The sequence below is a fragment of the Euprymna scolopes genome, chromosome 25 (genome assembly GCF_053919585.1).
Source record: "Euprymna scolopes isolate OS-2025 chromosome 25, ASM5391958v1, whole genome shotgun sequence".
NCBI classification, from domain to species: domain Eukaryota; kingdom Metazoa; phylum Mollusca; class Cephalopoda; order Sepiida; family Sepiolidae; genus Euprymna; species Euprymna scolopes.
The window spans coordinates 85,194,330-85,222,263 of record NC_136506.1 but is presented as its reverse complement, the minus strand read 5'-3'; the positions used below and the strand labels follow the sequence as shown (position 1 = coordinate 85,222,263).

The 27,934-nt window shown below is 32.8% G+C and overlaps 1 protein-coding gene across 1 annotated transcript in view; it reads right to left on the bottom strand.

Moving 5' to 3' along the window:
• Positions 1-27,934, bottom strand: part of LOC145247473 (A disintegrin and metalloproteinase with thrombospondin motifs 1-like) — a 126,002-nt gene that overhangs the window by 9,785 nt on the left and 88,283 nt on the right. Inside the window, exons 18-25 of the mRNA XM_080109271.1 lie at positions 25,304-25,418; positions 21,819-21,908; positions 18,391-18,548; positions 16,504-16,570; positions 15,111-15,191; positions 13,444-13,683; positions 6,811-6,927; positions 2,730-2,860 (exon numbers count right to left, since the gene is read on the bottom strand). Of these exons, the coding sequence (XP_079965397.1) occupies positions 2,730-2,860; positions 6,811-6,927; positions 13,444-13,683; positions 15,111-15,191; positions 16,504-16,570; positions 18,391-18,548; positions 21,819-21,908; positions 25,304-25,418 (999 nt within the window). The remainder of the gene's footprint in view (positions 1-2,729; positions 2,861-6,810; positions 6,928-13,443; positions 13,684-15,110; positions 15,192-16,503; positions 16,571-18,390; positions 18,549-21,818; positions 21,909-25,303; positions 25,419-27,934) is intronic.

Below are 27,934 nucleotides of genomic sequence, written 5' to 3'. Positions count from 1 at the left end.
AAAAAAAAAAATTAATATTTTAAATTTAACTTACAACTGATTTTTGTCAACTAAGATTGAAGGTTCCATCCTCAGTGCGGACGACACTCAAAATATAAAAAAAATATTGTCAGTCAAAAAAGGGTTTTCAAGTAAGAAGTCAAGTGCAAACTATAAAAGTTAATATATTTCTATTTGCTCACGTTTTTTTTTAATGAAAATCGCTCCAGACACGGTGTGAAGCCACTTGATGTAAGAAGCTAACGAAAGATGATTATCGCAACGGCAATAGTAAACATTTAATAACATCTACGAACCCAAAAACCCATTCGTTCACCATCGAAGCATCCTGTTCTGCACACAATGTAAAAAAAGATTGAGTTAAAACTATTTACGCACATTATGACAGGGCAGATGAAGGAGCGCTCCCTAGAGTTCGTAGGCAATCATCGGGTTGCTAAAAAATCTTGCCTCAATTCAAGGAAATGATTTTCAAACAAAATTTATTGTATTTCATGTTACGTAGTTTTTAATAATTACTTGGCCAGAAATACATAAAGTTAGAAATCAGTTTCTAAAAGCCGTCCAAGCGATGATGATGATGACGACGACGACAACGATGATGATGATGATGATGATGCTGCTGCTGCTGCTGATGATGATGATTGTGATGAGGGTGATTCTCCTCCCCCTCCCCTCCTCCTCCTTCTTCGTCTCCCCCCACCTCCAGCTGCTCATCATCATCATCATCATCATCATCATCATCATCATCATCATCATCACTTTAATGTCAGTTTTACATACTAACTTATGTTTCGTGACTTTTAGAAACTGACCTCAAAACTAACCTATCTCTGGCCAGGTCATTATTTAAACTCCATAAGACGAAAATGCAATCGTCCGTCCCATAAAAGATAGTGTCTCATCCCAAGGAAATGACTTTCAAAGAAAATCTATTGCAGTTCACGTTATGTAGTTTAAATAATGACCTGGCCAGAGATAGGTTAGTTTAGAGGTCAGTTTCTAAAAGTTGCAAAACACAAGCCATGGTGTAGCTAAAAAAAAACACACAATTACAACTTCACTTCCGATTTTCGGACTTTGTAATGATGATTCTTTTATTTTCTTTTAAAGTTGAATTCTTTTTCTTCTGATGAGTTAAGGGTGGAATAAATTCAAAAAGTGACGTAATTATTACATGAATGATTCTGTGCTATGAAACAGGTGCTGTCAAGAATTGAGCATTTCAATATACTTAAAAAAAATAAACGGTAAGATGGACAACATCTTGAAATTTGGAATATAGACTGTTGTTATTTATTTATATATGCTCTGTAGTTACACCGGGCTTCATAAATTAAAGGATTGATATTAATAAAAGGTGAAATATAATTGATAAGTATATTTGCCTATATATATATATATATATATATATATTAGTAGTGGGAGGATTCTGATATTTTTCCCCGATTCCGATACAATTACCGATTCCGTACTAAATTCCTGATTCTGATTCTTTATTAATCTCTAACTATTTAACTATAAAAGATTTATTTTATCCTGATTACTGTAAAAACACATGTTAAATGTGCCTATATTTTCTCAAACGTAAAACACTCTTGTGAGGGGATGATAGAGGTTTTCGTCTTACTGGAAGTTTAAATTATTACTACAATCAGTGGAAAATGTTTCTTAAACAAAAATCAAGTAAAAATAAAATAATTTAAGGAATTGGTTTTGGCATCGGAAAATAGGCTCAAGTTTTTTCGATTCCAATACCGATTCCAATACCCTAAGAAGCTCTGATTTTCCTGATTTTGATTAATCGTCCCAACACTAATATATATGTTTTCAAAGTACTTGTATATATAAGTTAATTTAGTATACAAACAATGGCTACACATAAGCATACATGTTTCAGCGAAAACCTGGTAAGGGAATCGCTTCGTCAGGCCAAGGACTTATTTTGGCTCTGTCTAAACATTGAGCACTCTTTTGGTAGACACACTTAATAATTACTACCAATACAATATATATATATATATATATATATATATATATATATATATATATATATATATATATATATATATAAACGAAAATATTATTCTTTGAACTTCAAACCATGTTGCGGACCATTCCAACTAAATAATTGAGCATCTCATCTTCCTGATAGAAGAAATATCAATTCATTCATCGTTGCAAAATCAACAGAATTTAAACCCATTTCTGTAATAATATATTCTCTATTGATTGCGGTGTAATGCTGGCTATACATAGTGCTAGATAGTCCCCCCCTCCCAAGATTTTCCATCTCTCTTTGAGAAGGGGTTAGTTTATTGCTAATTGCCTGATGCGCCTCTGCTAGGGAATGCCAATGGAGTTTTCACAGGCATCTTTTGCAGGATCAGAGTGCTTCTCCTCTGGGGCACTGACTTTACAATCCCACTTCCCGGCCCTAGTGTCACATTTCTCGCCGGCTAGGCCGTGGGAGAGAAATAAAAACTCTCAATGTTGTAATTTAAAAAATGACCACCTTATTCCCTTCCTCTATTTAGATGTCCACCTCCTTCCAATGAATTTTTGTTCATCCTTCTCACCACCTGCGTACACTGCTGTTCCAGACTACTAATATTTTGAAACTTCTCACATAGGTGTGAAAAAGATTCAGTTCGCATGTAAACCATTTCCTACTAGTCATGTTATTAACATTTCGTGAAGCAATAAAGAAAAAGAAGAATGCAACTCACTTCCGGTGGTTTGTGGCTGTCGGTTGTTTCAAAAAAGAAAGTATCGCTCAACAGATCTGCATCCCGTTCCTTGTCGTATGACTTCATAGAAATGTTCGGGTTGCACGATGGTGATAAACTATCAGACACGCCTAAAGGAAGATAAAAAATAAATAATAAAACAAACAAACAAACAAACAAACAAACAAACAAACAAATAAAAAATGCGATTAAAAACATCTGTACTTGTGCAGTTGACGGACCGTGCTGCTTTTTAGATGTGACTAGTGGGGAGTGCGCCCGGCTTTGTCCGGTCGCAAAATACGTTTAAATATGATATTTTAATTTGTCCAGATTTCGTATATCGGGATTTAAAAAAAAAAAAAAAAAAAAAAAAGTAATTTGGTGCCATCAGCTACAATCTAAACCGAAACTGTAACATTCAAAGCTAGTGTGACGTTACCAGCACGGATTTGCTCGGGCGTAAAATACGTTTAAATATGATATTTTAATTTGTCCAGATTTCATATATATATATTATTATAGAGTCGTGATTTCAAAAGTTAAAAAAAAAAAATAGTATTTGGGTGCCATCAGCTAAAATCGAAACTGTAGCATTCAAAGCTGATGACGGTACCACTGTAGCAACGTGACACGCATATAACTGATTAAAAATTAAAAATTACAAATAAACTAAGATGCATGTACAAAATTTATACCGATTTTTTCAATTTTGACTAATTTTTGACCCTTTAAAAACAATTTTAACCGGCTAAAGACCTATAAAAGAACAGTCCATAAAAAATCCAATCATTTGAGATCCCTAGCGCTGCTCTATATTGAATCTCAATATTGACTTTCAATGTGAAAGGAGAGATCAGGGCTCTGGTTAGAACAACGCTGAAAGAAGTCGCTGAGTTTACGTATCTGAGCAGCAACATAGTTTCCACAGACAGAGATATCGAAATTCGCATCTCAAAATATGGGCTGCATGAGATGGGCTGCGTTCAGTATGGACTTCAAGGCTAACAAACTGAAAAGGCAGTTCTTCAGGGCAGTGGTAGAGTTTGTCCTTGTTTACGGTGCTACAACCTGGACACTTACCAAAAGATTGGAAAGAAAACTAGACGGCGCATATACCTGTATGCTACGAACAGTATTAAATATATCTTGACGAAATCATCCCGCGAAGCAGCAACTTTATGGCAACCTACCTGTCATCTCTAATACCATCAGGGAAAGACGCCTACGATTTGCCGGTCACTGTCTGAGGAGCAAGCATGAATTGGTGTGTGATGTATTACTATGGACTTCACGACACGGAAGCAAAGGACGACCTAGATCCACGTACATCCAGCAAATAGCGCACGACGCTAATTGTGAACCTGAAGATCTGAGGCAGCTGATGGAAGACAGGAAACTCTGGAGAGGAAGAGTCACATTGGTCCAGCCAAGAAGCCTGTCCTGATGACGATGATGAGCGCTGCTCTGCGATTTTTAGTTTCGGAGGAGATAGAGTTTGAAAATATGGAGACTGACAAACTGACAGACAGACATATAGCCGTTTATATATTAGATTTTCAAGTAAAATTCAATTTTGACGGTATCTTTTGTTGGTTAAATTATTTAGTGAAAGTACTGAATAGTTAACAAAGTCTCCCCTTTCCATGTTAAGAATTTTTTTTCAACTGGAAACGTTATTATTTTAGATAAACTGCAGAATACAAAATGAAAGCAACAAAATATCATTCAGTTTTGCTATTGTAAATACGTTCTCACATCTTCATGAGTGTTTCTGTTTATTTGTTCGTTGGTCTGTCTGTCTGTTTGTCTGTTGGCTTGTCAGTCGGTTTGTCCATTGGTCTATGTTGGGTCGTCCATTCGCTTGTCTGTATGTTTGTTCGTTGGTCTGTCAGTCAGTTTATTTGTTGGCCTCTCTGTCCGTTTTTGTGTTAGCCTGTCTATCTGTTTGTCCATTGGCTGTCTGTATGTTTGTCCATTGGTCTGTCAGTCGGTTTGCCCATTGGACTGTCAGTCGGTTTGTCCATTGGCCTGTCTGTTGGTTAGTCCGTTAACTGTCTATATGTTTGCTCGTTGTCCTGTCTGTTTGGTTGTTCATTGGCCTGTCAGTCAGTTTGTCCACGACCATGTGATAAGAACAAACCAATCAAATGCCAGAACAGTTTTATAAAATAGACAGAATTTACATTAAAACACGAGAAAACAACTATGTTTGTGTTGATCGTGATTGGATTAATAAATGCCAAAAAAAAGAAGACTTTCCTTTCTCCCTCTATGCACCTAGTGGCAAGTGGAATTTTTAAGGACAGGGCTTCCTTGCAAGGGCTTCCCACCTGTGGAACACGTTATCACAGAATTGCTTTCCCATTGATTACAGCTTCAAATCCAATATCAATAAACTCTTTCCATGGACTGCCCCATAAGAAATCAAATGCAGTTTAAACAATTGATCAATGTTAGTACTTCCGTTGCGATTTTTTTAAATATTACATTAGGGTATATATGCCCCTATAAATTTATTTATAATATTACATTAGGGTATATATGCCCCTATAAATTTATTTATAATATTACATTAGGGTATATATGCCCCTATAAATTTATTTTTAATATTACATTAGGGTATATATGCCCCTATAAATTTATTTTTAATATTACATTAGGGTATATATGCCTCTATAAATTTGGGTTATTCTGTTTATAACCATGTTCGATAAAAATGAACCAATCAAATGCCACAAAAGCTTTATAAAACAACTGAATGTTGTTGAATTTCTCAGTGATAAATGAGAAGACCACTACGTTTTCTGCTGATCGTGACTGGATTAATTTTTTGCCTGAGAAAGCTTTCCTAATTTGATTTTTTTTTCTACAAGGTGGTCACCACTTATCAAGGCCCGGAAGCCACTCGGGGATAAGGGTTATTGCGTGTACAGTACGTTAGTGTTGAGATTTGATAAAGTGTCTTACTTAAGGGGGCGGTTCATCAGGAATTTGTTTATGTTGGACTTGAAGACATCCAGATTGTAGTCAGGTTGGAAACAGGCAAACGGTGTGTGAGAAACTTAATTTTAGTAGTGCTTTGGAGGCATCCTTAATTTTCCTTGGCACTTTTAGTAGTGCTCTAAAGGCCTTCTAAGTTTTATTTTTTCACTTCTCAATTAAAAAAAAGGAATTTTTCATCTAAGTGGATGATAAGAAACTGACACTATTTCATATTTTCTCTCTTTTTTTCTTTAATGACCCTGGACAACACGAGGTAGCACCACTAGTCCATTATATAAGGACAAATTATTATTTGCACATCTAGCTAAAATTTGAAAAAAACAAAAAATACAACAAACACCAACAAAGTTGGCATTTTTTAAAATCAGCATAAACCCCGGATATATAATATCTAAAATTACAACAAGAAAAAAAAATTCATTATTTGGGGGTCAACTGGCCATTTTATACCACTTAATGTTATCAAGATGTACACACATCTTTTAATGTTACCATGTAAGAAGAAATAACTCTGATTTTTTCACAGAGTTATTCCCCTTATTCGACTCAAGTTATGTTTTTTTTTGTTTTTTGTTTTTTAATTTTCTTCCTTTGAAGATTGTAATGCTGGGTATGGGGCAGCCAAACCAGCTGCCAACATTGTCCCGCTTTTTATTGAAACCAATCGAGAGCTCTTTTTAGTATCCTCGCCGTTCCCTTAAGTGCAATTTTCTGGATCTCTTTTACACTTGGTTCACCAGAAATATTAGTTAGGTAGGACTTCAGGTTCTTCTTCATAAGCCCTGTGGCATCTACGATAACTGGTATGATTGATATCTCCTTAAGATTCCAGTTTCTATTCATATCATACATGAGACCTTGGTATTTAGTCTGTTTCTCTCTTTCAGATCTGTTCAGAATGCCATGTATATGTGTGTGTGTGTGTCCAGAAAGACGACTGGGCTGGGGAAAGAAAAAAAAGAGGAAGGTAATGAGAGAAAGAGGGAAAGAGAAGAAGGATAGCAGTTATGTTATATTTTTGCTCCGGGCAATGCTGGGTAGTATCAATATAGATGAATGAATCTTGGATACTTACTGCAAAATGTGCAAGTTTTTTCACAATTTTCCAACATGAATGGAAAATTAGCGTTGCATTCGTTATGTTTGGCTCTTTCAAGACATTCTTCTCCTCCAAGTTTGTCTTTGCAGGCACCTGGACAATATGGAAAAGTGGTTATAGTAAAGTTTAGCTACAGAACTTCATTTCCGGTTGCTGAATTGTAGATGTGAAAACGATAATCAATGCAGAAAGTGTTCCCCATTTGGATTCATATAAGAAAATCAAACGCTTTTATTGAATCAGCAGGAGTACTAGTAGTACGCAACACATGCGACTACCTGTAATGGACACCACCGGATAGTTGCTCCTCTTACCCTTTATCCTTTCCTTGTAACCTTTTGGTTAATATATCTTCCTTACATCTAATCTATGTTCATGTTTTCCTTCCGTGGTCCCAACCTTTGGTCTACATCAGTTAACAAAGCCCTTTCCCTGCTCATATTCGAGATAGGTTTCTAAATAATAACGTTATTATTACAGCCCTGTAAACTGCATAAGTACCGTTTTTTGGTTATTTTTACAAATACTCAAACTAAGTAACCTACTATAGCCAAGAGCGAATCAAAGGCCCCTTTTTTATAAGCTACTATAACGAGGTGTATGTGTTGAGGGGGGAGATGACTCCACTTACACTTGATCATCCGCTTCTAATGTTAAGTATTTAGTAAGGTGGCATCAAGTACTACTTTTTAAGTCTTTGGTATGACTTGACTGATGATTGAACCCCTAGTCTTCCGGTCTATAAGTGAACACCTTTACTATTATATGCCAAACGAATCTGAAATGTATCTTCTTTTTTTTTTTTTTTTTTTTTTTATAAATATTGAGTTTTTTTTTCTTTTTTTACAATGTACATTTATTTTTTTTAAACAAACATTCATTTAAAAATTTTAAATCAACTTAGTTTCGACGATATACGTCTTCGTCAGGCATGGACACAATTTGTGTTTTTTCTTTTTCTTTCATAGTAGCATAATGTTACTAGAAAAGCAAATTTTTTTTAGTCTTACATGGAGATTTTCTTTTCAAATGTTCCAATAAAAAAAATAAATTGAGTTGTATCGGCTCCTTATGAATTTCTTCTCAAATTTCAAAATGCTTACATCAAGGGAAAAAAACGTCTAATTCATTTAAACTAAGCCAATCATAATGCTCCTGATTGGGATATTTAAAAACAAAAATGATTAAAATATTTAAAAAACAAAAAGTAATAAAAATGATTAAAATATTTAAAAAATGTAAAAAAATGATTGGAATACTTTAAAAAAATAATAATAAAAAAAAATTAGAATATTAAAAAAATGAAAAAAAAATGATAGGAATATAAAAAAAGTGACTGGAATATTAAAAAAATGATTGGAATATTATAAAATATTTAAAAAAATTATTGAAATATTAAACAAGAATAATAAAAATGATTGAAATATAAAAAAAAAATAAAAATGATTGAAATATAAAAAAATAAAATAAAAATGATTGAAATATAAAAAGAATAAATAAAAATGATTGAAATACAAAAAAATAAATAAAAATGATTGAAATATAAAAAAATGATTGAAATATAAAAAAATAATAATAAAAATGATTGAAATATAAAAAAAAAATTAAAAAATGATTGGAATATAAAAGAAATTAAAAAATATTATTGGAATATAAAGTAAAATGAAAAAAAGTGATTGGAACATCAAAAACAAATAATAAAAATGATTAGAATATTAAAAAAAAAATGATTGAAATATTAAAAAAATAATAATAAAAATAATTGAAATATTAAAAAAAAATTTATTAAAAAAAATAATAATAAAAATGATTAGAATATTAAAAAAAAATAATGATTAGAATATTTAAAAAATAATAATAAAAATGATGGGAATATAAAAAAATTAATAATAAAAATAATTAGAATATAAAAAAATTAATAATAAAAATAATTAGAATATTACAAAATAATAATAAAAATGATTGGAACATAAAAAAATAATAATAAAAATAATTAGAATATAAAATATAATAATAAAAATAAGTGGAATTTTAAAAAAGTAATAAAAATGATTTGAATATTAAAAAAGAAATAATAAAAATGATTAGAATATTAAAAAAATAATAATAAAATGATTAGAATATTAAAAAAATAATAATAAAAATGATTAGAATATTAAAAAAATTAATAATAAAAATGATTGGAATATTAAAAAAAATAATAAAAATGATTGGAATATTAAAAAAAAATAATAATAAAGATGATTGGAATATTAAAAAAAATATTAAAAATGGTTGGAATATTAAAAAAAATAATAATAAAAATGATTAGAATATAAAAAGATTTTTTAGAAAATGATTGGAATATTAAAAAATAATAATAAAAATGATTGGAATATTAAAATATTAATAATAAAAATGGTTGGAAAATTTAAAAAAAATAATAATAAAGATTATTTGAATATTAAAAAAAAAATAATAAAAACGATTAGAATATTAAAAAAATGATAATATAAATGGTCGGAATATTAAATAAAAATAATAATAAAGATGATTTGAATATTAAAAAAAAATAATAATAAAAATGATTTGAATATTAAAAAAATGTTTAGAAAATGATTGGAATATTAAAAAAAAATCACAATCAAAATGATTGGAATATTAAAAAAAAATTTAAAAAAAGGATTGGAATATAAAAAAAGTATTAATAAAAATGGTTGGATATTAAAAAAATAATAATAAAAGTGATTGAAATATTAAAAAAAAAATTATTGTTTAAAACAACATGAACTCTGCTTTTTACTGACACCATACCACAAGAAAAGAAAAAAAAATCACAAACTGTTTCTATGCCTGGCGAAAACTAAGTTTATTTTAAATTTTTAAATAAATAAATGCTTATAAAAACAAAACAAAACAATTCTGCGCTGTATTTGGTTTTTTAAATTACAAATTCTAATTTATACAACACTTACATCGAGGATCAGAATAATCTATAATTCATCTTTATAATGAACTATATTAAAAAATACATCGCAAGTTTCACTATGGTTTCACATTAATTAAGACCAAGATAAGGGACATTTTCTGCATTGACACCGTCTTCCAATCTGTGAAGCAGCGACTGAAAATGAAATCTAGTTTCTAATTTTTATCATTACCTGAAAAGTTATAAAAACAAACAAACAAACAAACAAACAAACAAACAAACAAATACTGGTTATTCCCCTTACATTGTGTATGAAAAATAAAATGTAACATATAAAGTTATATTGTCAGATTTTCAATAACATTTATAACAATAAAATCAGAAACTATGCTAGGATAATTAAAGGTGGAGGCTTGAATAGTTTACTGGAGTAGGACATATGATAAGCAGAGAAAGAAAAGGTACACAGGGCTGGAAAATAGGGAGTCTGGGGTAATGGGGGCTGGAATAAGGGTAAAAAAAAAACCTTGCTCAGAAATGCTTGAAGCAACTGGGTGTCCTTATTTACTTGTCTCCCCACGAGGGCAGAGTTAGACACAAAGTCGGTTTTTAATGTAGGCAAAATCCAGCTCCCCAAAAAGGGACACTCTGGGTAGGAATAAAATAAAAATTGTCTCAGTCATGAAGGATTTCTCCTCCACTGATCGGGGACAGAAAAAGTAGAGTGTAGCATCAGAACAGATACTACACTGTGATCTTGGCCCGAGGGCCAACCTGGTCCTTATTTACTTGCCTCCATGCTAGGGCATTTCTTTTATGGAAATCGCTTCAGACAAGGCGTAAAGCCAATTGATGTAAGGAGCTAACAGAAACGAAAGATGATTATTGCAAAGACAAGAGATATAACTGAGAAGTAACTCCCTTTCTTCCAAAGCTCCCCAAATTGGGGCCTCACCACTGTCACACGCACGAGAAAAATGTTGAAGCTTTCTTCAACTTGTTGATATGTTTTTAATGGAACTCGCTCCAGACAAGGCATGAAGCTACTCGATGTAAGGAGCTAAGAAAATATTAAAAATACATTAAAGTTTAAATGTACGCCTTACTGAAGATCTCATTTAAATCAAAGATATTGTATGTACCAAAAAAATGACCAAAGCAGTAGTAGTAGTAGTAGTAGTAGTAGTAGTAGTATCATCAGTGTAAGAAAAGGAGAGCAAGAGGATAAGATAAATAAATGACATAAATAAAGAAGGAAAAAAAATGACTAAAGAACACTAAAGCAATAATAGTAACAATTGTGTGAGATAAGGAGAGTAAGAGTGACGTAAATGACGTCAATAAAAAAGAAAAGGAAAAGAACACTGAAGTATTATTATTATTATTATTATTAGTAGTAGTAGTAGTAGTAGTAGTAGGAGGAGGAGGAGGAGGAGGAGGATGAGAAGGAGGAGAAGGAGAAGGAGGAGGAGGAGCAGAATAAGAGAAGGAGAGTAAATGTATTAATTAATTAAATGACATATATTATGAAGAAAAAGGAATAAATTAATGGCCGGGCCTTACCTAGTCATAAAATACTCTGAAATATATTTTAATTCATGCAGCAGAGCCAATTCTCCACTGAATATTATATTGTACCTAATGTATATACTGATTTCAAAAGTTGAAAATAAAAAACTGACTTGAGTGCCATCAGCTAGAATTGAAACCAAAGCATACAGAACTTCAGCCGCACAGCTGCATTCCCTGCCATTTGAGCTATTTCAATATAACGAAAATTCAAATCAATGTTTCAATTGTATCTGAATTAAACAGCAATGAATCCAATGCACTTAAATTATAATAGTTTAAAAAAAAAAATGGACAAATATTCGAGCATTTTTCATGTTTTGTCAAAAATTTAACACCTCTTGTTGTCGACAAATTTTGGAATGTCAGGGTGAAATTTCTGTGCAATTTCAAATCTTTTTTTGGAGATCAGTCAACTTAGTTTTCTGAAAAAGTTTTGACAAATGATTGTATATTCTTGTGTAGTTTTTATAATGTAACTATAAATTTTCTACATAAATGAGGAAAAAAAAAGGAGAGCAAGGAGATAAGATAAATAAATGACATAAATAAAGAAGAAAAAAAAATAACTAAGGAACACTAAAGTAGTAGTAGTAGTAGTAGTAGTAGTAGTAGTAGTAGTAGTAGCAGTAGTAGTAGGTTAAAATTTCTGTGCAGTTCTTAGTTTTATCAGAGATGACAAATGATAATCAGTAGGGCTAGGACAGCAGCATATTCTTTTCATTGTTTTGACTCTCGAGTGTGTATCTATTGATATCTTATATGCTTTTATATAGAGTGATGTGGTTCTCGGTTGATTAACTGTGTCTAACTGCATCGGATATATACTCGAGAGTGAAAACAATGAAAAGAATATGCTGTTGTCATAGCCCTGATAATCAGTCAACCTAGTTCTCTTTAAAGTTTGGACAAGAATGATTGTAAATTCTTTTTGAATTTTATAATGTAACTTCCTTGGTAATAAACATAATGATACAAGGTGCCTTCCATAAGTTTCCAGACATTTTTCGTACATGCATTTAAAATTGTCGTAGACTCTTGAAAACTCGACATGTTATTGCCATACGTATTATGAGATGACTGATCAATTTTTAAGATTTCAGGTTCAAATGAACAGCTATAGCAAAGATTGGAATACACCCTACTCAAGCCTGATTGTCACAGCTGGGGAATTAAAAAAAAATGCAATCTGGACGTGAGGACACTTTAGAAGAACGATATGCAATAAAATCTGTTTTAAACTTTAAAAAATGCCACAGAAACATATAGGAATGCTTCAAACTGGTTCTGGACCATCTTGCATGAATCGAGAATCAGTTTTTGAGTGGCATTAGAGATTCAAGGAAGGCATTGAGTCTGTGAGTTATGATGAGACGTTTGGGAGAAGTAAGGAAGTTCCAACAGCAGAATTGATTGGCCAAATAAAGAATTTCATGAATAAGGACCGTCGTGTGTCTATAGAAACAATAAGTGCACAGTTTGATGTCAGTGTGGGAACTGTACACACACTTATTGCCTGTAACTTCTTTTGTAATAAGTCAGAAAAACGCAGTGTTCACAATGTTCTACACAATTTCACAGTGGATTCAATGTTAAAAAAGACTTTCCTAAAATAGTTTCTTCCCCAGAACTGCTGGATTTTGGAATTCCCTTCCAGGTTCTTGCTTCCCCGACTGTACTGACATGCAGAAGTTCAAGTGTAATGTAAACAGACATCTTGCTGCTCAACTCCCGTCATAGTATCTCTGCCATTATTTCCCAGATAGTAGCACCCTACATCAAAGTGGTACCGTGCCTTGTTTGGAGCGTACATGTAAAAAAAAAAAAAAGAAAAAAAAAAAAAAAAAAAAAGGCAAGAATAGACTGTTTTTCTTACACTTCTCATATTGCGATACCCCCTCCCCGCTTTTTCAAAGTTGTTGCCTACGCTTTTAATGAGCCGCATGCAGCCCGCGGGTCCTATGTTTGACATGCCTGCAGTAATATATACCGTACCACTATGTTGACATAATGGGTTATAGATCATCTTGTAAAATAAAAAAAAAAGAGAAAAATTTGTACAAAAATGAGATTTTAAATCGGACGTTTATACAATTAACCCCCCCCCCAAAAAAAAAACAAAAAAACCTTACTCTCACAGTTTGCACCGCCAAAACCTGGTTGACACACACACCGACATGTTTCCCAACTGAAGGTTCCACATGAACCGCAGGGCGTGAATTGGCATTGCGAACAGTTTCGGCCTCGGTACCACTTTTGACATTCGCACCGAGGAGGCTGCATCCGAGGGCTGGGACATTTGCATGTACACGTTTTCTCATCGATAATTCCACCATTGATGCACACAGTGTTGCAGCCTCGACAATCACGACCTGTAAAATTAACAAAAAGTTATGCATTCAGGAAGTATTAGAAGTTTATCCCAATAAAGTGAAGAAAACGGACTATTTTTTTAAATATTTTTATGTGTGTATATACATATCTATCTATATATCTATAAAAGTGAAAGGGTCTGCCTGTGTGTGTGTCTGTGTGTCTGTCTGTGTACATTTCCCTACGCAATAACTCTGTCAATTTTTAGTCTGTAGACTCGAAATTGGATATACAGGGTACTGAGATTTGGGAAAATCTTTGTAATCCGTTTTCAGCCAGAAATTTGTCTGTTCATGAGTCAGTTCAACGATTTGACCTTTGAGAACTCTACCAAACTCTTCCGACAATTTTGGGTCTAAACACTTGAAATTTTAGATATAGGTTCCTTGGACATGAACCTAACTTAATAACTTGATTTGAGCCCAAAACAATAAATGTTAAGGGGTCATAATACGGGTCAAAGTTTTAAAAAAATTAACGGCTTCGGTTTCTACTAAATTGCTTTCCTACTACCACTTTTTTGGGTTTTTTTTTGCTCAATATACTAACATCCGGGTAACGCCGGGCTGAAATGGTAGTATATGTATATATAATTAAAATAGGATAAAAAAAATCCACCGATATGATGAAAACGGAGGCGGAAAGACCTAAAAATTCCACAACGTTTCGCCTGTTTAGTGCAGGCTTTTTCAAGAGTACAAATGTAAAATGCTCATTGACGATAAGATTAATTAAGACTATATATATATATAGAGAGAGAGAGAGGCGGGGGGGCAGCATATTAAACATATTTATATGTTTAATATACTGTACCCCCCCTCCACTCCCATCCGCCTCTATATATACTTGACTTTAGACCAGACGTACATTCTGGGTCAGTGCCAGTTTTCCAGAAATTGAAAATTAATTTTATTTGTTTTAAAAAAGCTATTATTATTCTTTAAACTTAATAATGTAGAGCCTGTGTTAATATTTAATATTATTTTATTTATTACGCCATAATTATGCTGACACACCAGTTTCCGCTGAATCATCGAAGTTAAGCAACGTTGAGCCTGGTCAGTACTAAATGGGTGACCATTTGGGACTTCTGGGTGCTGTATGTGCTCTCTGCTTATCTCGGCATTGTTTCCAGTCGTCCTGGTCTTCTCCTTGCCACTGGACCCAAGTAGTGCCGATTCAGGAGAGGTGTGGTTGGGATTGCACAACCCTTGCCTCACAATTACATGCGCAGTTGCCCCTACAGGGGGTATCCTTTGTCTTTTGAGACTGAACATAGGCATCGATCGATTTTATTTATTATATATTTTAAATTTGTATTTTAATTATTTATTTCTTTGTGCATTTATGAATAATTCGTGTCTGTCTGTATTGTTATTGCGTAAATTTTCTCTCTATATAAACAAAATAAAAAGAAGTTGTTTACCTCCATGATAGTCTACGCATTTGCAAGCACATTGCGACAGGTTTCCATTATTGTAGCATTTTTCAGGGCAGTTACCGACAGCTTAATAAAACAAAAACAAATAGAAAAAAAAAAAAATGGAGAAATATGAATCACTACATAGGATACTAAAATGCTTTGCTCGTTTACATAATTTGGTCGGAATTAATGAATGTATCGAATATGCAGGTATTTTATTTACACGAGTTTGATGTGGAGGCAGCAAGCGATTGAATTCTGTATCGCGTCAGAGAAATGAGAACAGAAATGAAATCCGTCGCCATTCCTTGGTAAAGACATATCAGGCGATTAGAAATAAACTAATCCCTTCTTAAAGTGTGAGATGCCAAAAAAGCCTGGAAAGGTGGACCTCCTAGAAGTGCACAGGACTAGAATCATACCTCAGTTAATAGGGAACATGCCGTCTCAACAATGGTCTAGGTTCTGGTGGCTTTGAACCAGACGAAACTCTTATGTTTATCTCCCGGCCGCGGTAGGAAGATGTGACACAAGTGTCGGGAAAGTGAGAATAAAAAAATAGCATCCTAGAGAAAGAGCAATTTGACCGGCAAAAAAAAAAAAAAAATGCTTGTACATCCCCATCAGTACTCCCTGGTATAGGCGCCTCAGGCGATTAGCAAATAAACTAACCCCTTCTAAAAGCAAGGGAGGGTGGACTTCCTATAACTGCACAGAACACAGGATGATAAACCTCACCAAACAGAAAACAAACTACCCCAAGAATTACCTAGAGGGAACTTCTATGGTTATCGCCTTCTAACGGTGGGAAGATGTGACACAAGGTCAGGAAAGTGGGATTTGAAAATCCAGCGATTTAGAAGAAAAGCAGTCTGGCCTGCAAAAATGCCTGGGCAACCCTATCGGCATTCCCAGGTAAGAGAGTCTCAAGCGAGTAGCAATAAACTAACTTCTGCTATTGCCACATACGCCCATTTGATTTCCGTTGATTAATCCCTTCGCCATTCTCAACACCTTCAGTACCGTCAATATCAATTCTTAATCATAAGATTATCACTTTATCAAAAGTTGTTTGAACCGAAATAATTTCGGTGTTGCACGTGAGAGTAGAAAATCGTTATGGAGGGAAAATGTTTGCTACCTTCTTTATTTGGGAGAAGCAGATGCCTCAGAATAAATGTAATGATAATGTAATGCAGGTAGACAAAATGTAAGAATATTTTCCTGTAATGTCTGAAGTTTCACCGGGAAAACGTCATTATTTTATTATATAGATATACTTTATATATATTTATATATATTTATATATACTTTTGTATATAGATATGTGAAAACTCGATTTATTTAAAGATTAAAAGAGAACATTTCATCCCAAATTAAACATAAATTTACTTACCGGGATTAAGTGGCAGAGAATAATTGTAAATCAAAGATCTTGCAGTTGCATTTATGCCAATCAAAACCTGAAAATGTACATTTATACATCAGAAAATTGATCTTACACATAATATTACACACACACACACACATATATATATATATATATATATATATATTATGTATTTAGGCAGCATGTTTTCATTTAGACATTGTTGCTGCCTAAATACATAATATATATATATATATATATATATATATATATATATATATATATATATATATATATATATATATATATATATATGATGAAAATGCTGGAAATAGTATTCCGACAAAATAGAGAAAATAAAAAGGAACAAACCGTATTATGTGTTCATCAACGTTTCGAAATAAAGACGAAACGTTGATGAACACATAATACGGTTTGTTCCTTTTTATTTTCTCTCTCTCTCTCTCACACACTTTATATATATATATATATATATATATATATATATATATATATATATATATTATCTATTTAGGCAGCATGTTTTCATTTAGACATTGTTACACAGTGTTTCTGCTTAATCGTCATTTTTTTTAATTTCTCCATTTTTCATATGGTTCTTCTAATATCTAGGTCGAATTTGTGTAAGAAAGTTCCATAGTCGTTTTCGTCCATCTGTTTCTTTTTTATTTTTTTTACATTTTTTTTTTTTTTGCAAGTACTTTCAACTGATTTCCTTCAATTGTCTACAGACAGTTTTTAATTACTGTTTCGTTTAAAATCTGGATGCTTTTATATGCTTCAGTTCAAATTATATTTAAATTACTTGAAATAGTTAAGTGTCTCATGTGTAAAAAAAAAAAAAAATGCGTTTTTAACGTGTTAAGGACATGGCTAAAATAAATGCACAATGGTTTAAAAGTGTGATTTACAAAATGGTATGGAAGTTACAGTTTTTAAAAATTAATTCATAAATTTACATCGCAAGATATATATATATATATATATATTAAGTAATGTGCTTGATAATTTATATATATATATAATTTATAAATAATTGATAATATATATATATATATATATATATATATATATCTTGCGATGTAAATTTATAAATATATATATATGATTTTCAGAATGTGAGAGAATGTATATAATAAATTCCACAGCCAAGCAACAAGAGCCATGACAGTCAAAGAACCGGAAGTCCAAGACTCGAGTTTCGCCCTCATTTGGGCTCGTCAGTTAGACACATCCGAACTCAGGATTCGAAACCCGAGCCTCTTGCATGCAAGGCAAGCACTCTACCAACTGAGCAAACGCCCTGCACACAAGAATTTCAATTAACCAACACAGATCAAGCAAACCGCGCCGAAATCCGACTGTGAAATGAACCTACTACGTCTCAACAATATATATATATATATATATATATATATATATATATAGAGAGAGAGAGAGAGAGAGAGAGAGAGAGATTTGAAGATTACAATATATCATCTTAGCATTGACATAGTCATTAGACATCAATCAGATAAGATTCTTTGATTTTTTCCTTAAGACTGCTTTAGCTTCAGCTTGAATTTGAGATGTTTTCAAGAATAAACATCACAGATTTTGATAAAAATCTGGAAGAAGTATTCTAGACATAGGGTTTAGTATCATTATATTTTGATTTGAATCTTCGTAAGAGGAGATAAAAGTGATGTGCGTGTGTGGAGAATTAATTTTCCCCGTCCAGAGATGGTTATTCTTCTAGTTTTAAATAACTGCATTGTTTATCATTTTGTTCAAATGATATTTTAGAGTAGGGAAGAGGAGTTCTTCTCTCACACACAGAAGTCCTCGTATTGCCACTCATTAAAAATATGAATACCGAATTTATTGATCCATTTTGTTTTCCAAAATACTTACCTTAATTTTGACTGGTTGTTCAGTCGGTCCGTCTGCCGTAATAAATGACTGGCTGTTGTAATCCCAGTTCGCGTTAACAAACTGAATCGGGTCCCATAGTGTTTTTGTTATGTTTAAACCTGGATCAAGAACTGGAACATCGTCTTTAGACCACAACACTATAAAAAATGAAAAATAAATAAATAAAATAAAGACAAAGTAAAAAAAAAGAAAAAAAGGGAATAACATGAAAAAAATCTGACGTGTTTTCCGTTGCTTTTTCATGGGTTAGAGCCACATATCACAGACAAGATTAAAATGTAGGTCTATTAAGCGGCTTTTCCTGGGCATAAAATACGCTTAAATATGATATTTTAATTTGTCCAGATTTTGTATATATTATTATAGTCCTGGTTTCAAAAGTAAAAAAAAAAAAAACGTATTTGGGTTCCATCAGCTAGAATCTGAAACCAAAACAAAACTGTAGCATTCAAAGCTGGTGACGTTACCACTGTACCAACGTGACACGCATATGAACTGATTAAAAATAAACTAAGATGAATGTAAAAAATGTATAACGATTTTTTCAATTTTGACTCTGTTTTAACCCCTGAAAAACAATTTTAGCCAGCTAAAGACCCATAAAAGAACGGTCCGTCGAAAATCCAATCATTTGAGACCCCTAACACCGCTATGTGACTTTTTAAAAAAAAATTTTTTTTTTATTCAATTTTCACCCCAAACAAAGCACAGTGCCACTTTGAAGTAGGGCGCTACTACCAGGGACTGAATTAGCGGGGTCATTATGAAAGGAGATGAGTAGAAAGATGTTTGTTAACATTACACTTGAACTTCTGCATATCATTGCAGTTGGGAAAGCAGAATCCCGGAAGGGAGTTCTAAAGACCCGCAGTTCTGGGGAAGAAACTATTGGAGTTTAGTTTTTTAGGGGAGATAGAGTTTGAAAATATGGAAACCAACAGACAGACAGACCAACAGACAGACAAACATATAGCCGGTTATATATTAGATTTAACACTGATCATTATAGTAAATAAACAAAGAACTAAAATTGGTGGACATAAATTCTCCATTTGCCAGTCACCGTACCTAAAAACATGTTACGTAGCCGGTAGTGGTAAATATGTGTACGTGTGTCTTGTATATAAACGTGTCTGTATTCCTTACTTGTATCGATCGTCTAGCAGTGTACCTATTTACTATGCCTCCCCACGGGACAGAGTTAGACACCAGGGTCGTTTTTTAACGTGGAGAAAAGGTACAAAAATAAAAATTGTCTCAGTCGTGAAGGATTTCTCCTCCACCGAAAGAGAACAAGAAATGGAAGTGCAGCATCTGAAGAACAGATGGTATTTATTTGCTCCCCCACTGAGCAAATTAGGCACAAGGCCAATTTTTAATGTGAGGAGTGAAGGGAGGGGGAAGGGAAAAAAGGGACCAGCTCCCGAGAGGTGGGAAATAGGAGCTGGTTAAAGGTCAGGCATGTGGGGTTGCCCCCACATCTGGTCTTTGCTAGTGATAGCTAGTCCTAGCTAGTCATAGCTTGCAGTATCTGCCGGAACAGATAGTATTTATTTGCTCCCCCACTGAGCAAATTAGGCACAAGGCCAATTTTTAATGTGAGGAGTGAAGGGAGGGGGAAGGGAAAGGGGGGACCAGCTCCCGAGAGGTGGAAAATGGGAGCTGGTTAAAGGTCAGGCATGTGGGGTTGCCCCCACATCTGGTCTTTGCTAGTCATAGCTTGCAGCATCTGCCGGAACAGATGGTATTTATTTGCTCCCCCACCGAGCAAATTAGGCACAAGGCCAATTTTTAATGTGAGGAGTGAAGGGAGGGGGAAGGGAAAAGGGGACCAGCTCCCGAGAGGTGGGAAATGGGAGCTGGTTAAAGGTCAGGCATGTGGGGTTGCCCCCACATCTGGTCTTTGCTAGTCATAGCTTGCAGTATCTGCCGGAACAGATGGTGTTTATTTGCTCCCCCACTGAGCAAATTAGGCACAAGGCCATTTTTAATGTGAGGTAAAAACCAGCTCCCCTAAAAGTAGGCAAAAAGGGGGCACTCTGGTTACCAAAAATAATAATTGTCCCAGTATAGAGGGTTTTTATTTAAATGCTGCCCACATCAGCATTATGTGGCACAAGGCCGGAAAGTGGGAACCCCGCAGGCTCCCCTAAAGGAGGGGCACTCCTGCAATTTTAAAAATTGCCTGAGTAACCCCGTCGGCATTCCCCGGTCGGGGCGCCTCAGGCAGCAAGCAATAAACTTGCCCCACCGGAAAGCCCGGTGGCAAGGCCTGGGAGGGTGGACCTCCTAGGTATTACCCAGGCGGTTCCCAGTATAGAGGGTTTCCCCTCCATTGACTGGTACAAATTATCTTAAGTGCAGTATCTGCCGGAACAGATGGTATTTATTTGCTCCCCCACTGAGCAAATTAGGCACAAGGCCGTTTTTAATGTGAGGTAAAAACCAGCTCCCCTAAAAGTAGGCAAAAAGGGGGCACTCTGGTTACCAAAAATAATAATTGTCCCAGTATAGAGGGTTTCCCCTCCATTGACTGGTACAAATTATCTTAAGTGCAGCATCTGCCGGAACAGATGGTGTTTATTTGCTCCCCCACTGAGCAAATTAGGCACAAGGCCGTTTTTAATGTGAGGTAAAAACCAGCTCCCCTAAAAGTAGGCAAAAAGGGGTCACTCTGGTTACCAAAAATAATAATTGTCCCAGTATAGAGGGTTTCCCCTCCATTGACTGGTACAAATTATCTTAAGTGCAGCATCTGCCGGAACAGATACTACACTTTGATCTTGACCAAAAGAGCAGTGTATATAGCAGTCTTTCATATCTAATAAATGCTACGGATGTTTCAATATCAAGAGCCCATCCTGAGACATGTGGGTCAATCAATAAACAGATATCAAAATTTATGGATTACTTGCGGTGGGGGGGGGGTCTTTGCCTGGGCGTAAAATACGTTTAAATATGATATTTTAACGTCTGAATTTCGTATATATTCGTATATACATAATAGAGTCCTGATTTCAAAAGTAAAAAAAAAAAGTATTTGGGTGCCATCAGCTAGAATCGAAACTGAAATCAAAACTGTAGCGTTCAAAGCTGGTGACGTTACCACTGTACCAACGTGACACGCATATGAACTGATTAAAAATTAAAAATTAAAAATTAAAAATAAACTAACACAAATGTACAAAATGTATAACGATTTTTCAATTTTGACCCATTTTAGACCCTTAATAATTATTTTAACTGGCTAAGAACCCGTAAAAGAATGGTCTGTAAAAAATCCAATCATTTGACGCCCCTAGCGCTGCTCTGCGACTTTTAGTTTCGGAGGAGATAGAGTTTGAAAATATGGAGACAGACAGACAGACATATAGCCGTTTATATATTAGATTTCGAATATCACTCACACAAAAATGCTTCATCTTCGGTTGTCAGATTGAACTTGATAACAATGTTTGAAGCTGAGCCAGGAATATCAAGAACTTCAGATATGACATCTGAAAAAAAAAAAAAGAGGAAAATAATTCAATAAGTATTATAAGAGTTTTACTGTTCATGTACGACAAATTAAAGCACGACAAAGGGTTGATAAGGCACGACAAATAGCTCCTGCTGATTCTTTATTCATGTGATATGTAGGCACGTCATTCAAGCAACCTGGGATTCTTATATGAGTCGCATTATATTAGTAGCACTATCTTGAAAATAAAAAGACGTTCATGATTTAAAAAATAAACAAATATTTTTTCTTTTAATTTATTATTGCTGTTGTTGTTGTTGTTGGGAGGTTACAGTGATCAGATGAGAGGGGGGATGTAATCTATGCCTTTCTTGCTTAGTTTCTACATGGTTTTACTATTTATGTCCGACAAATAAAGACACGACAAGGCATGAGGAATGGTTTTTTTTATGTCAAGCACAACAAGAAGCAACTGATTTAAATTTGGATGGGCTGGTATGTTGTTTTTTTGTTTTGTTTTTTATTTCAAAAGAAATTCTTTCTTTTATTTTACTTTTTTGTTCAGATTGATTGGTCGAGATTTGTGGGAATTAAATAATTGGTTGATATATTTACTTTACATTGCCATTTTTTTTTGTAAACATTTACTATTAAAAAAAAAACAAACACTATAAAAAACAAAGACATTTAAAATTTTAAAAAGTAAACAAATATTTTTTCTTTTAAACTTAATGGCAGAGTTTCTTTCTGTTTTATGTCTGACTCGTATTAAAAAAATAAAATATTACCCTTAATTCTAAAAAAAAAATGTAAATTTTTTTTTTCAAAGATTTTTACCAAAAAAAAAAACAAACAAAAAAAACAGAAGTGTGTCGTAGGTTAATTTGTCGTATGCAAATAATAATGACAACCTTAGCTAATCCAATTGGTACCATTAAAAAAAAACAAATTAATACTATTAAAAACAAACAAATTAATACTATTAAAAACAAAAAAATTAATACTATTAAAAACAAACAAATTTGTATTATTTAAAAACAAAAAAATTGGTACTATTAAAAACAAACAAACAAATTGGTTTAGTAAAAGCAAACAAACAGATTGGTATTATTAAAAAACTAAAAAACAAACAAATTGGTATTATTCAAAAACAAACAGATTGGTTCTAATAAAAAACTAACAAACAAACAAATTTGTATTATTTAAAAACAAACAAATTGGTACTATTAAAAAACCAACAAACAAACCAATTGGTATCATTTAAAACAAACAAATTGGTACTATTAAAGAAACTAACAAACATAAAAATTGGTACTATTAAAAAACTAACAACAAACAACTTGGTATTATTTAAAACAAAACAATTGGTACTATTAAAAAACTAATAAACAAACAAATTGGTATTATTTAAAACATAAAAATTGGTACTATTAAAAAACTAATAAACAAACAAATTGGTATTATTTAAAAACTGAACAAATTGGTATTATTAAAAAACTAACAAACAAACAAATTGGTATTATTTAAACACAAACAAAGTCTTATTATTCAAAAACAAACAAATTTGTATTATGTAACAACTAACAAACAAATGGGTATTATTAAAAAACGAACAAGCAAAAAAATTGTATTATTTAAAAACAAACAAATTGGTACTATTAAAAAACGAACAAACAAACAAATTGATATTATTTAAAAACAAACAAATTGGTATTATTAAAAAAATAAAAAACAAAGAAATTGGTATTATTTAAAAACAAACAGTTTCGTACTATTAAAAACCTAACAAACAAACAAATTGGTATTATTTAAAAACAAACAAATTGGTATTATTTAAAACAAACAGATTGGTACTATTAAAAAAATAACAAACAAACAAATTGGTATTATTTAAAAACAAACAGATTGGTACTATTAAAAAAAATAACAAACAAACAAATTGGTATTATTTTAAGAAACAGATTGGTACTATTAAAAAACTAAAAAACAAATTGGTATTATTTAAAAACAAATAGATAGGTACTATTAAAAAAACTAACAAAAAAAACAAATTAGTATTATTTAAAAAACAAACATATTGGTACTATTAAAAAACAAAGACTAAAAATATAAACACAGTTTTTATAAAAGTATAAAAATATTTTTTCTTTTAAGTTTAATAAACATTTTTTTAAAATGTTTGACTCGTATTAAACCCCCCCCCCAAAAAAAAAAAATTCCTCCCAAGTCTGAGAAAAAAACTTGTTCATTTTTTTCACAAATAATTTTAACAGCAAAAAAAAAAAAAAAAAAAAAATGTGGAAGCCACTTGTCGTGCCTTCATTTGTCGTACATAAATAGTAAAATATTTGATCATTATTTTAGATGCCAACCACGTTTTAAAGCGAAGAGCAAAAGGTTTTGGTAAATGTCTACTTGATGACGAATTCCTGTTTCGAAATCGGAAATTGACAAGCGGTGTTCTAGGTGTATCAGAATTTTTGTAGGAATTTTGACACCCCTAACACGAAACTGCGAATAAAATATAAAAAAAACTCGTAATTTCTCTTTTAAAAGTGGGTTGTTTATTTTCTTTATGGATTATACTTCCAAAAATAAACTATTAAAGTTGTATAAAAAGTAATAGAAATATTATTTTTTTATTTCTTAAAAAACGGTAATGAAATTAATTGAATTTTACGAGTTTTTTTTAATTTTTACACTTAAAAAATCTATCAAAATTGTTCTATTGATTCTATTTTTACGATATTTTCAGGGTCAATGTGAAATTTTATGCTCTTTCCAATAAATCGAATATAATATTTTAGACAAACGATTTTTTTAAATTCACGCCCCCCATTTTGAAATGTCTATTAAAAAGTAAATAATTAATTTACTCACCAAAGTGTTATGTATCACAAATTGAAGATAAAAGGTCAATAAATAATATATTCGAATTTAAAACAAAAAAAAGAGTAGTGTTTTTTTAGAAATTTACTTGTAAAGTCCGAAGTTTCAAACCATTTTTTTTAAAAACAACTTTTTTTTTTTTTTTTTTAAACGAAACCTTGGTCTTTGCTCCTTTAATTGAAAAAAAAATAGGGTTTGAATTACATTTTACGAATAGTTATAAGCTTGGAAAGACAGGGGGTGGAATTATTCAATATTTTTCACGAAGTTTCTGACACACCTAGTGGTGTTCATTAAAAAAACAGTCCCTTATCATTTTTTAATTTTCAATTTCGTGAAAATTAGACCTCTCTTTATTTTTTAAAACATTGCATTAAGAGAGTTGGCTCTCTTAATGGCATAAAATATGAAAACGATGAAATGAAAAATTTCTGTTGTATCACATCTGGATAGTCTACTTATTCCTATAAAACTGTAAGCTTTACTTTATGCTTTTATTAGAAATAAACTTTGGTAAATTGGAATGAAAGCATCGTCTTTTACCTTGTGGCTGAAGTTCTATGACTCCATTAATTCTTTTGCATGTCAAACCTGTTCCTCCGCAAACTCCACACACGTCAAATTTCTTCCCAGAAATATTTCCATCACAGCCAACGTCCTAAAATAGAAACAAATGAATGCAAAGTCATTCTATCACGCACAAACCATAACAAATTCATGCAAACAGAATTCAGAGGTGAGCACAATGAAAGTGAAAAAAATATATTTTTTTAAACCCTATCCCTTACCATATCCTCTCCTCCTTCTCCTCATCCTCATGATATTCCGTTTAATATCTGTTTTACATTCTGGCATGTGTTGAACAGCTTTTACAAATGAGCTTCTAAACTAATCTCTTCAAACCCATCCATATCACTTCCTCCTATGTTTTCCATGACGTTCCTATGCAAACCGATAACATTGATTTTATATCAATGCATTATTATGTCTATATCTATGTCATTGTCAGAGACATCTGTGTGGTGCTCTTTGCTATTGTTGTAATCATCATCATCATCATCATCATCATCATCATCATCATCATCGTCGTCGTCATCATCATCATGTGTTATAGAAACTAATCAAGCCTTCGTACCTGTAGATATTGCTCTTTGTTAGTTATTGTGTAAAGTTTGTTTATTATAAAAAGCCCTATCTCGGCGGCATCAAAACATCCCATCATGACATCAAATATTGTGCACTGGCCATTCCACACCTATATGGTATTGCTGCTATATGCTCTACAATATTGATTTTATCTATGTCATTATCTGTGTGCTGCTGTTTGGCATTGTTGTAATCTGATCATTATCATCATTATCATCATCATCGTTTTCATCATCATCATTGTTATCATCATGATCATCATCGTTATCATCATGATCATGATGATGATCATTGTCATCGTTATCATGATCACCGTCATCAATTTAACATCGGTTTTACATGCTGGCATGTGTTGGATGGCTTAAAAAAGTCGACTTCAAAGCTAACTTATCTCTGGACAGTTTTTCTCTCTTTTCTCTCTTGTCTCTCAACTCTGTTTTTAACACTTTGAACTTTTGAGATAAGGATTAAAATTTCACATTGTTCAGACTACTGTTCTCATCTTGAGCATTATTTTCAAAACGTTTCAGTCGATGTAACCTCTGACCTTTTTCACATGCATCTTGTCAAATTTAGGCATCATTCTGTCAAACTCTGGAAGCTGCACGGAAGTTTGAACGGACCCAATTTAATCCAGAGAGATAGAATGCTCTCATTCAATCAGCCATGACTGGGAAGGAGTCTGAAGTAATTCGCAATTACAATTTGAGTATTGAACCTTCAACCCCCAGAAGAGTGTAAATTACAATTTAATTTTATCTAGTAGTCTATCCGTTACAGCACGGGTTGTGAAAATAACTCTCAAGATGAGAACAGTAGTCTGAAGAATCCAAATAATACGAATCTTCATCTAAAAAATTAAGAAACATAATTGTATTCAGTTTCACATTCATTTTATTTGTATGACAAAGTGCATTCAAGATGCCCATGCACAGCCATGGTTCATCGCTGACAAAAGTGCATTGAGAATGCTGGTGACTATGTGGAAAAATAAATTCTGAAACACAAAAGATCGCTCCTTTTAATGGTACCATTCCTGTCTTTGTACCTATTTTCTATGCCTCCCCACGGGACAGAGTTAGACACCAGGGTCGTTTTTTAACGAGGAGAAAAGGTACAAAAATAAAAAAATTGTCTCAGTCGTGAAGGACTGATCATCCACCGAAAGAGAACAAGAAATGAAAGTGCAACATCTGAAGAACAGATGGTGTTTATTTGCTCCCCCACTGAGCAAATTAGGCACAAGGCCGTTTTTAATGTGAGGTAAAAACCAGCTCCCCAAAAAGGGGGCACTCTGGTTATCAAAAATAATAATTGTCCCAGTATAGAGGGTTTCCCCTCCATTGACTGGTACAAATTATCTTAAGTGCAGCATCTGCCGGAACAGATACTACACTTTGATCTTGACCAAAAAGGCCAAGTTTATTGTAATCATTATTATTATTATTTGGAGAAAAGGTACAAAAATAAAAAAATTGTCTCAGTCGTGAAGGACTGATCCTCCACTGAAAGAGAACAAAAAATGGAAGTGCAGCATCTGAAGAACACACTTTGATCTTGGCTAAAAGGCCAAGTTGCAATTCCTGTCTTTGTAGCTCTTCACCATTTTAAGTTAAAAAATATATAAGGCTTTACTTTACCCTAACCCTAACCCTAACCCTAACAACTGAATTTTATCTTGGATTTTATCCACTACACCACGGGTTATGAAAATAAAACTCAAGATGAGAACAGTGGTCTGAACAATCCAAATAACACGAATTATCAATCATCATCTAAAAAATTAAAAAATTGGCATGTGTTGGACGGCTTTTAAAAATCATCTTTACAACTATCTCTGGACAGTTCTTCATTTAAATCTCTTTCTCTAACGTCCACCATTATCTCTTCCTCCCATGTTTTCCTTGGCCTTCCTTTTCCAACTGACCCTGCTACCCCAACTGTTCTACTCCTAATAACCCAAGAACTTTCATCTATTCTTTCAATATAATCATATCAACAAAGTCCTTAGTTCTGCACACAGCTTCC